At 31.5% G+C, this 11,934-nt stretch overlaps 1 protein-coding gene across 3 annotated transcripts; it reads right to left on the bottom strand.

Moving 5' to 3' along the window:
* Nucleotides 1-2,164: 2,164 nt before the first annotated feature.
* On the bottom strand, nucleotides 2,165-11,067 carry LOC143227025 (putative E3 ubiquitin-protein ligase MGRN1). Of its 3 annotated transcripts, none has more exons than XM_076458570.1 (4): nucleotides 10,968-11,067; nucleotides 5,513-5,680; nucleotides 2,652-2,770; nucleotides 2,165-2,280 (listed from the first exon to the last, which is right to left on the bottom strand). In XM_076458570.1, exons 2-4 carry the CDS (start codon nucleotides 5,598-5,600, stop codon nucleotides 2,188-2,190), a joined length of 300 nt encoding a protein of 99 aa, XP_076314685.1. In that variant the 5' UTR covers nucleotides 5,601-5,680; nucleotides 10,968-11,067; the 3' UTR covers nucleotides 2,165-2,187. The 3 variants fall into 3 exon arrangements, with proteins under 3 accessions (XP_076314685.1, XP_076314687.1, XP_076314686.1); XM_076458572.1 differs by lacking the exon at nucleotides 10,968-11,067 and adding an exon at nucleotides 7,349-7,383; XM_076458571.1 differs by lacking the exon at nucleotides 10,968-11,067 and adding an exon at nucleotides 6,539-6,871.
* Nucleotides 11,068-11,934: the final 867 nt, after the last annotated feature.

Raw genomic sequence — 11,934 nt, 5'->3', positions numbered from 1 at the left:
TATACTTATCAACATAGAACCTGGTGGTCCATCCCAGCTGTTCCATCATCTAAAGTAAATTAAAACAACTCAGAGCCAGCCATTTATATACTTATCAACATAGAACCTAGTGGTCCATCCCAGCTGTTCCATCATCTAAAGTAAATTAAAACAACTCAGAGCCAGCCATTTATATACTTATCAACATAGAACCTGGTGGTCCATCCCAGCTGTTCCATCATCTAAAGTAAATTAAAACAACTCAGAGCCAGCCATTTATATACTTATCAACATAGAACCTGGTGGTCCATCCCAGCTGTTCCATCATCTAAAGTAAATTAAAACAACTCAGAGCCAGCTATTTATATACTTATCAACATAGAACCTGGTGGTCCATCCCAGCTGTTCCATCATCTAAAGTAAATTAAAACAACTCAGAGCCAGCCATTTATATACTTATCAACATAGAACCTAGTGGTCCATCCCAGCTGTTCCATCATCTAAAGTAAATTAAAACAACTCAGAGCCAGCCATTTATATACTTATCAACATAGAACCTGGTGGTCCATCCCAGCTGTTCCATCATCTAAAGTAAATTAAAACAACTCAGCCATTTATATACTTATCAACATAGAACCTGGTGGTCCATCCCAGCTGTTCCATCATCTAAAGTAAATTAAAACAACTCAGAGCCAGCCATTTATATACTTATCAACATAGAACCTAGTGGTCCATCGCAGCTGTTCCATCATCTAAAGTAAATTAAAACAACTCAGCCATTTATATACTTATCAACATAGAACCTGGTGGTCCATCCCAGCTGTTCCATCATCTAAAGTAAATTAAAACAACTCAGCCATTTATATACTTATCAACATAGAACCTAGTGGTCCATCCCAGCTGTTCCATCATCTAAAGTAAATTAAAACAACTCAGCCATTTATATACTTATCAACATAGAACCTAGTGGTCCATCCCAGCTGTTCCATCATCTAAAGTAAATTAAAACAACTCAGAGCCAGCCATTTATATACTTATCAACATAGAACCTAGTGGTCCATCCCAGTTGTTCCATCATCTAAAGTAAATTAAAACAACTCAGAGCCATTTATATACTTATCAACATAGAACCTAGTGGTCCATCCCAGCTGTTCCATCATCTAAAGTAAATTAAAACAACTCAGCCATTTATATACTTATCAACATAGAACCTAGTGGTCCATCCCAGCTGTTCCATCATCTAAAGTAAATTAAAACAACTCAGCCATTTATATACTTATCAACATAGAACCTGGTGGTCCATCCCAGCTGTTCCATCATCTAAAGTAAATTAAAACAACTCAGCCATTTATATACTTATCAACATAGAACCTAGTGGTCCATCCCAGCTGTTCCATCATCTAAAGTAAATTAAAACAACTCAGAGCCAGCCATTTATATACTTATCAACATAGAACCTGGTGGTCCATCCCAGCTGTTCCATCATCTAAAGTAAATTAAAACAACTCAGAGCCAGCCATTTATATACTTATCAACATAGAACCTGGTGGTCCATCCCAGCTGTTCCATCATCTAAAGTAAATTAAAACAACTCAGCCATTTATATACTTATCAAGCTTTACCTTCAGTGATGACGAGAAAACCCACTTGTAGCGGAAAATATATACGTAAAACCCACTTAAACATACCCCCTCTACAACATCCAAAGACAACCCACTATAAAGGCCAACCTCCCTCTAAGAAAAATCAAACTGTCTAAGCTTAAGATGATACCTACCCCACTAAAATATATATCTGAATCACCTAGTTCTCATTGTTAAACATGAAACATATCAAGACAGTCAATTCTCTTTGCAATCTTAAACGCTTCAACCAGATTCCCCTTAACAGTAATATTTAAAAGCACTAATTTTTATCTGTCAATTTTCTTGACAATCAATATAATCACAACTTCAATTAACCAACTGATGGAATAATCAAAACCAGTACTAATCAGAAACACTAATGTTGATTAATAAATGTAATTATAATTTTGATTAGTCGTTTAAATTACATGACACTAATTGATGAAATCTCTACTTATAGATACTCAGAATAAGTCATCTGGCTCTATTAACAGTAGCTTTAAATCTCTTGCACATACAGTTAAGTTTATCTAAGGTACATCATAATATATCTTTATACAGTTTGCTTGTAAACAATGAAAGCTTACTTAACAAACCGTAGCGACTCCTTTCTTATATTAATCAAACTTCTCAGTGGACGAGTAGCTTCACATGCTTGCGGAGCTGGATAGGGAAACTGTAAATGACACAAGTTCACCTCATTAGGGTCACATTCTAACATACTGCATATAAATTATAGCATACTGACACACGTCAAATATACCTCCTTATTTTATAATTTGTACTAATTTCATAACCTAAATAATTAATTAAATTATTTTGTTGTTTTTGTTTGTTTGTGTTTGCAACTAAATATTAGTAGTGAATTACACTCACTGAAAGATAACACTTTCCTTATGTGAGCCACATTTTTACAAATAGTTTATTAAACAAACATCCCAAAGTCCACTTTCTTGTTAATTTCAAATGTTTGTTTCTGACAAAAAAGTAGCAAAATTTGGTAAAATTGTGAATGGTTTGAAATGAAACTTGCACTAATATACTCACAGGTGTTGGCTTTCCCCCTAAAAAGTTCAAATCCATGTTTTCACCAAACAAATAAGCTTCTGGCTGGTTTATTTCGAACCTTTCTCCTCCCATAATGAAGTGACTGGCAAAATAATTTCCTATAACAATTTACAAACAATTAAAAGCTACCAGACATTTATTTCGTTTTGGTTTCAGTTCTCGGTTTTTTCACTAAGCATGGTTACATTTACGATACTTTTAAAAAAATTATTTATCGAATAATTATACCAGTTTTAACATTTTATAAATACCTTGAACAGTACTGATCATAACCTCATAACTCAGCAGATAAATGGTCAACTGAAAAGTACATATTTGTAAATATACAATAGAATAACCAAAGTGTATAGGATGATGAGAAACTCTGAGGTCTAAAAGACGCACTCTTGACTTGTTGAAATAAAAGAGAAAAATACATACGTACATGCATTCTAATTACAGTGCAACTGGTTTAATTCAACAGATTGCCAGAATCTTCATTTAAATCGTTTTATTTTACAGGTGTTTCTAGTGGTTTATCTTGGAGTTAAAATCACCCAACCGATAAATAGAGAAAATCCGATAATAAAAAATAATTCAAAATATGAAGGTTAATATAACACAAAATCATCATTAACACTGACCATGTTCACTGTATTTATTCTTGGTGTTTTTGATAAAGTACGAACAAATGCAAAAGAAACAAGTTTGCCTGATACTTGGTTTAAGAAACTTGAGCTTTATAATATAAAAAAAAATATGTTTGACCTAAACTGACCTTTATAATATAAAAACCTGTTTCATCTAACTTTATCTTTGTACTATAAAAACCTCACTGTTTCACTGAAATTGACCTTTGTACTATAAAAACCGAACTATTTCACCTAACTTGACCTTTATAATATAAAACCCTGTCTGTTTCACCTAACTTGACCTTTATAATACAAAAACCTGTCTGTTTCACCTAACTTGACCTTTATAATACAAAAACCTCTCTGTTTCACCTAACTTGACCTTTATAATATAAAACACTGTATGTTTCACCTAACTTGGCCTTTATAATATAAAAACCTGACTGTTTCATCTAACTTGACCTTTATAATATAAAACACTGTCTGTTTCACCTAACTTGGCCTTTATAATATAAAAACCTGACTGTTTCATCTAACTTGAGCTTTATAATATAAAAACCTGACTGTTTCATCTAACTTGACCTTTATAATATAAAAACCTGTCTGTTTCACCTAACTTCAGCTTTATAATATAAATACCTTACTGTTTCACCTAACTTGGCCTTTATAATATAAAAACCTTACTGTTTCACCTAACTTGACCTTTATAATACATAAACCTGACTGTTTCCTCTAACTTGACCTTTATAATATAAAAACCTGACTGTTTCACCTAACTTGACCTTTATAATATAAAAACCTGACTGTTTCACCTAACTTGACCTTTATAATATAAAAACCTGACTGTTTCACCTAACTTGACCTTTATAATATAAAAACCTTACTGTTTCACCTAACTTGACCTTTATAATACAAAAACCTGACTGTATCACCTAACTTGAGCTTTATAATATAAAAACCTAACTGTTTCACCTAACTTGGCCTTTATAATATACAAACCTGACTGTTTCATCTAACTTGAGCTTTATAATATAAAAACCTGTCTGTTTCACCTAACTTCAGCTTTATAATATAAATACCTTACTGTTTCACCTAATGTGAGATTTATAATATAAATACCTTACTGTTTCACCTAACTTCAGCTTTATAATATAAATACCTTACTGTTTCACCTAATGTGAGATTTATAATATAAATACCTTACTGTTTCACCTAACTTCAGCTTTATAATATAAATACCTTACTGTTTCACCTAACGTGAGATTTATAATATAAATACCTTACTGTTTCACCTAACTTGACCTTAAAAATACATAAACCTGACTGTTTCCTCTAACTTAACCTTTATAATACATAAACCTGACTGTTTCACCTAACTTGACCTTTATAATATAAAAACCTGACTGTTTCACCTAACTTGACCTTTATAATATAAAAACCTGACTGTTTCACCTAACTTGACCTTTATAATATAAAAACCTTACTGTTTCACCTAACTTGACCTTTATAATATAAAAACCTTACTGTTTCACCTAACTTGACCATTATAATACATAAACCTGACTTTTTCCTCTAACTTAACCTTTATAATACATAAACCTGACTGTTTCACCTAACTTGACCTTTATAATATAAAAACCTGACTGTTTCACCTAACTTGACCTTTATAATATAAAAACCTGACTGTTTCACCTAACTTGACCTTTATAATATAAAAACCTTACTGTTTCACCTAACTTGACCTTTATAATATAAAAACCTTACTGTTTCACCTAACTTGACCATTATAATACATAAACCTGACTTTTTCCTCTAACTTGACCTTTATAATATAAAAACTTGACTGTTTCATCTCATTTTATTTCAAACAAAAAGTAACTGACAGTTATGAAGTTTAATATAATTATTTGAAACAGTTTTCTAAATTATTAAGTCTCTTGTCTTATTATGTTAATGAGAAATGTTACAGTTTAAAATACAGAAATATATCAATTTCAATTGGTTTATTTTTCAGAAAAAATTAAACACTACCTCTCATACGATAATTACACAATTATCTGATAATATAATAAATAATAACTTCAAATTTCTAATGATTTTAAACATTTTGTAACAAAAAATACATACATTTACCAAGTGATGTACATAAAAAGTGTCAACCTCATGTGTTTTTTGTCCTCTTAATTGTTGTATTGCTAATTGTAACTAATTATGTAAAGATCGATCAACCTGATTTTGACGGGTAGCGATAAGCTTGAGCTGCTCCCATCTCGTCTTCCTCCACCCGTGCATTCTGACGACTAGCTAGTATTCCCATCGAGATTTAACGAAACTTCCTCGAAACCTTGTAGATCAACAAGCCACAAGTCAGATGGAAGCAACAATAAGTGAAGACACCTGGGGACACATAATACATGGAAACTTCTGAATAGTGTGTGAACAAATGTACCATATAACACCATTTTCCAAAGAGTTGGGTGCACCCCTCTATGGAGTGCAAATTATCTTTTGGGGGAGAATGACATCTAGGTTAGCATCACAGATGCAATAATACAAAATGAAACATTTGAATATAATGTTTGTTAATGAAAATAATAACGTAATCACAACAACATACTTGGCATTGTAATGTGTATCCATGTGTTACATCTCATCACTGAACTTGTTTAAAATGAGTGAGAAAAAGAAGTAACCATATTTATTAAAGACGGACATGGATTAGAAAACAACTCACTGAACCTTCTACAATAACGTTATGCCTTTTAACAATACAAAAAATTATTTCAGATGTTTATAATTTCACAAAATTTGTATATAGAAAATAGGAAATTCCTTTCCTTTGTACTTCAATCAGCATTGAAAAACAAGCCATACATATTTCATATTATCCTAAAACCATTCTTGCAAGTTTAAACATATGATTCTACAACAGCATTCTGAAAATTTCAGTGCAGTTGTAAAAAAAAAAAACAATTGGTAATTGAAGTAGAGACAAGGCAAGACTCATTTTTAGTAGTTCAACAGACAGTGGGATGTGACATGAAAACTGAAGAATGCTATAAAGAAACCCCAGTTTTAAAGGAGTTGATAGCAGTTGTCAAGTTAGTCTTAATTTTATAAAGGGAAAAAGTTTGATACAAGAAGCCTTATAAAATTATTCAATAAAATATTATATTCCAAAAGAAAATCAAAGATGGATTTGTCAAAGTGAACTGATGTCCTACTAATCTGTTAACCCTTTTCTGAGGATATTACCTGTTATCTAGACAATGGCTATCTGCTGAGTCCACTGGGGGGAACTGAACCCCTGATTTTAGCATTGTAAATCCATAGACTTACTGTTGTATCAGCAATGGACAGGAAAGAATATGGAATTGAAGTACTTATATTTTCAATACACCTTGGACCAAGTATCACACAGAAATTTACACTGATGGCAGTCGTAGAAGGATTAGTTAATTGGATTGTATGGGACTTTCTTTCTTTGATTTCTTTGGAATTAAGCATAAGGCTACCCAATGGGCTATCTGTGCTCTTCCTATGATGAGTATCAATACCTGGTTTCCACTATTGTAAGTACACAGGCACACTGCTGTGCCACTGGATGGCATATGGGACTGAAAGAGAGGAAACAAACAGTTACCATTAATGAAGTCCAATCTATCCAGGCCCTTATGACTAGTGGAACCTTAGAGACCAGAGCAGTTACATATTACGTTTTCTTATTTACATTGATGGTATTAACAAATGTTTGATAATGGCTTCAAACTCTTTGGTTTCAATGGCTGTTCTGAGAAGGCCGAGGGACTACAGAGTAATGTGAATCACTTAACAAGTTTTCTAGTATTTGGCAAATGAACTTTAATTATAATAAACACAAGATAATGGCAATTTGGTTATCACAATCTGTTTCACATCTTTAGAACAAATCAAAACCCAATTAAAAGTGTGACTGAAGAAAAGGACCTTGGTACAGTGGTTCATATCTTACCAAACCCAAAGGTAACAGAATTCCAACAAGTATTTATACAGATACTGATCAGATATAAAAAAATATGTAATTACCTCTTTATACAAGTCACTGGTTAGAAGAACTCAACTAATGCTGTATACTGTTTTGGTCTTTTCTAAAAAAGATACTGAGTTTTAAAGAGAATTCAGAGGAGAACTACAGGAATGATTTTGTGAATATAAAAGTTATATTACAGGGGTAAGTTAAGATGTCTTGTGGTTAGAAAGGTTATTCTGTAGCAGTAGATTAAGTTGTTTTATGGAGAAAAAGGTTATATCATTGATGTAAGATGTCTTATTTTTTCCTGAGAAAAGATGGGAAAGATGTGTTTTATTTTTGATATATCAAAAGGATCAATATGATAATGATTTGTACTCCTTCTCTCTAGAGATAACATATCAACAAATACAAGAAAGATTCAGGCTGGACTCTAGTTAACACAACTTTATTTTTCTAAGTTAATGAAATGAGTTGGCACCTCAGAATGAAGATTGGCACTTTACAAGAGTTTAACAAAGGAATCAGTTATTTCCTGAAAAACAAAGTTGAAAAGTTAAATCCTTGTTTTTTCAAGGTATGTAGAGCTGATTCCTTCAAACTCCAGTTTCAAATGGAATAAGTAGATGATACTGGTGACCTATCATTCCTGGACAGAATGTCAATCAACTGACAACCTAACAGCTGGTACCCATCGTACAAAAGGACAGATTGGAACACAAGGAGTAAAGTGTCTAACTCAAGGACACAAAAGCATTATGTAGGCCAACCTCAAATTCACAACCATCTGACCAATGGTACAAAGCATGAGGCAAACGAGTCACGCTACCCCCTAAAGATAAATCCTAGCTGTGCCTTTGTACAGCACTGAGATCAGTGCTTTCATACCCCAGTTTAAAGTGAAACATGAAAAATAAAAAAGTGAGTTTTAACTTTGCTCTTCTTAAGAATGGATATGAAAGGACAATCTTGAAGAACTAAACGGTCCGTTTTCCAAAAACATATAATGATAAACAAGTTAACACTAAATAAATATTACAAACATTTAATTGTAAATTTCACACCACTTATAAAAGTATTACTGTCCTTCTTGATGATGAGAAACCCAATACCCATACCAGCCGTTCTGAGATACAAAAGTATTACTGTAATCACAAATATTAACAAATCAAATTACAAGCTACATAAATCAGGATTTTACTGTTTGTAAGACACTTAACACTATAGAAAGGTTCAAGTTTATTTCAGAACCACACTGGATCTAGGACATGAGAGAAGCGTGTTACAACCTAACAGAAGAGTACAAAATTACTCTTATAATAACTATTAATTTGTCTTATACCATTGTTTAAAGCTGGATGATTAACTCAATTAATAATTATGAGCAATTAATTACTTGCACTGATTAGTACAACATACAACAACAGATTATTCAAAATTACAATCAAACTGATTGCAGACAAGATAATAATAAACTATTTGAAATTAATCTTTCTGATTATCAGTATATTTTATTATTACAACTATGACTAGTTGAATGTAACTGATTTATGAACCCAATATTTATTTAATCAATTAACAAATTCCATTAATTTCCCAGCTATATATCCTTCTTCAGACTACTATTGGAACATCCTTTTTATTTTAATAAATATAAGATAGATTATTTCATATTCTTCTAAATTATAACACTCTGTCCACAAGTAAGAAATTGTTATACCAATAATTACATTCACATTAATCCAACGGAATTAATGAATAACCACACAAACTATACAAGACATACCTGTGTACTAATTAGAGCCTGAATACAGAACCTAAAAATCATAGAATTATATTATCATAATTAAATATTTAAGTTGAAATTCTGTTTCATGGTAACCATGTAATTTAATTTCTCAGTTAGGTTTGTAAAAGGTTAAGTCAGATAAAGCTCAGAACTGCTTGTGAATTACACAGCAACATAATTCTACTACTAAGATACATTCTGTAGTTTGTATTGTTTCAGTTTTTTTGTTCTATAAATGTAACATTGGATTTTGTCTATCTTCTACATGTTTAAAATATGGTTTCTAGCACCCTGTTTTTGACTTTTTTTTTGTAATTTATTGAGGTAGAACAGCCTTCCTCCAACTAGCCACTTAGGGTAAATGATAGTTATAGATGTAATATGTTAGTTTGAGAACCTATGACTAAATCCAGTTCTTATGCTCATATGTACATTTATACACAAGGCTTAACAATGTAGACTGAATTAATATACAGTTGATATCCATGGCTAGTTAATGTGTGTCCCACTTCTTCAAAACTCTCTTATTTAATACTTTGTAAAGAAAAATTATATTGAGAAAAAGTGAAAAACTAAGTCATAAAAATTTATATAATATCTCAAAACAAAAAAGACTACACCAGTATCCAACAGTTTTGCTTTCACTGGTTAGGCCATTTCTACGTTCAGTACAGTGCAAATAAACACTACCATATCAAGTTTAATTATTAGGTTGAGGAATAATTTGTGAGCGTTTTAAATAATTTCATTCAAGCATTACATGCAAGACTATACAATACTTCAATGCATGAACACATTACACCCAAAACATTTATTATGATACTTTATTTCATGTAATACCTAGGTATATAGTATGCATTGTTTTAAACGAAATTACAAGAAATTAAATGCGAAAAGCAGATGGTGTCGAAAATGCTCGATTTTGTCCACTTGACATTCCATTTAATGAGCTGAAAATGAAAGCAAAAATTAAAGACATATGAAAATCAAACACACCATCTATTAGAGCAAAAAATTATCTACCAAATGACATGAAATATTTTGCTAAAGCGTTTCATTTATGAATATATTTTGTTAACTTGAAAAAACGCTCACGAATTATTCCTCAACCCAATACATAAATACAATACAAAACTCAGTAAAATCATCAGTACTGCTACATTAACAGCAAAAAATTTTAAGTACGAGTTTATATTATCTTGGAAAATGAACATCATTGCACATAAAACTGTTTCTCCTTTTGTAATTTTATAATCAAAGTTTTGAAATATTATTTCCTTTCAGTTTTCACAAATACTGAAAATTTAAGCTTATAAACTATAGTTAAATTAACTTGTGTTTGAACATGTTTTCATTTTACTTAAAAATATAACTCATTAAGTAACAATAGTGACAATCCAGTACTAATATCAATTTAATCAAATGTAATATAAAAAAGTTAAAACTGGTTTTTAATTTATAATTCAAAAAAGTGGAGTTCTAAATTTTGCGCTCGCGAGAAATCGGAAGTCATCATTAGGATTACTAGTGCGGTTATATAATATTAATAATTAATGCTATATATAATAAAACGAATAACAGTATTATTAATAATATTTTAAAAGTTATTACTATTACTACTAACTAATACTGTAAAGTGAATTAAAATTTCATAACAGAGATGAATAAGGTGAATCAACTTACACTTTTACCGTTAGTGTTACTACACCACCACCAGTACTAGTAATATCAGTCATTACTACTTCAAATTCAAACCACCGCTAATTAGAATTAGTTATGTATTATTACAACATTTTATATATAACTACAATTTCAATAATCAACTTTTACGTCAACTATAAAATAATAATAACATAAATCAAAACTTTATTTTTAATACCACCTACTTTATAAATCCTAACGCTGGCTCTGAGTTTGTTGACTTCTCGAGCAATTTTTTGTTAAGCGACATCCTGCGGCTATTCTTAAAATGTATTTAGCTTGTTCCGACTGTCTGTTACATTGACTTTCAAAGACATATGAAATAAAACAGTAATTTCCTTGCATAAAAATAATTCTACTAAAAAGAAGTCTTTCGCAGTTTATAAATAACAGAGATTTAAGATACATAATAATCTCGAGTTAAATATGGTTGCTCTATATTGCTTTCTTTCTCTTTCTCCAGAGTTTACTATTTACACCCTTGTGCAAATTAATTGAAACAAATGGTCATTTTACAATATTTTCAGCATGGCGGCCGGTGTAGGTTTGCTGAACCCACTAATTTCCTTTAATAGTCATTTCTTCACACAGACGGCAGCATTAGCTGTGTTTTGCAGTACGGTCGATCTATTTTTGGGATATATGACGAAATTTTGAGGAATATTACGTCATTTGAAATTGCGTTAGAAGGATAAGGAGACCAGTCAAAACACAACTTCTTATCAACTCAATGAAGTAAAAACGGTATCAATGGGGTCTGAAATACAAGAACTGGACGCAATAACAATAGAGGAAGGTGTTATTCAGCGACGAAAGTCATTTCTTCTTACAGGGTCAAAGAAGTCTGCGTGTTCGCAGATCTTCAGATGAGAAACTTCAAGAATCTTACATCAATCAGTTCGTAAAACATGCCTTGAAGAAAATGTTTTGCAGAGAAGAGTCGTTCCAGTATTGAAAAGAGATTTCCAGATGGATCTGGCATTTTTCAGCAAGATCTGGCTCCGTGCCACACATCGAAACTTGTGAAGAATTTCATGACTACAACGCGAATAAAGGTGCTGAACTGGCCTGGAAACTCTCCAGACTTAAATTCTATTAAAATCTTTGGACAATTTCTAAAGAAAGACTTCGAGGAAAAGACTGTACTACGAA

Source organism: Tachypleus tridentatus, chromosome 9, assembly GCF_004210375.1.
Source record: "Tachypleus tridentatus isolate NWPU-2018 chromosome 9, ASM421037v1, whole genome shotgun sequence".
Classification (NCBI taxonomy): domain Eukaryota; kingdom Metazoa; phylum Arthropoda; class Merostomata; order Xiphosura; family Limulidae; genus Tachypleus; species Tachypleus tridentatus.
The sequence above is the reverse complement of the archived record's forward strand: the minus strand, read 5'-3'. Positions and strand labels throughout refer to the sequence as shown.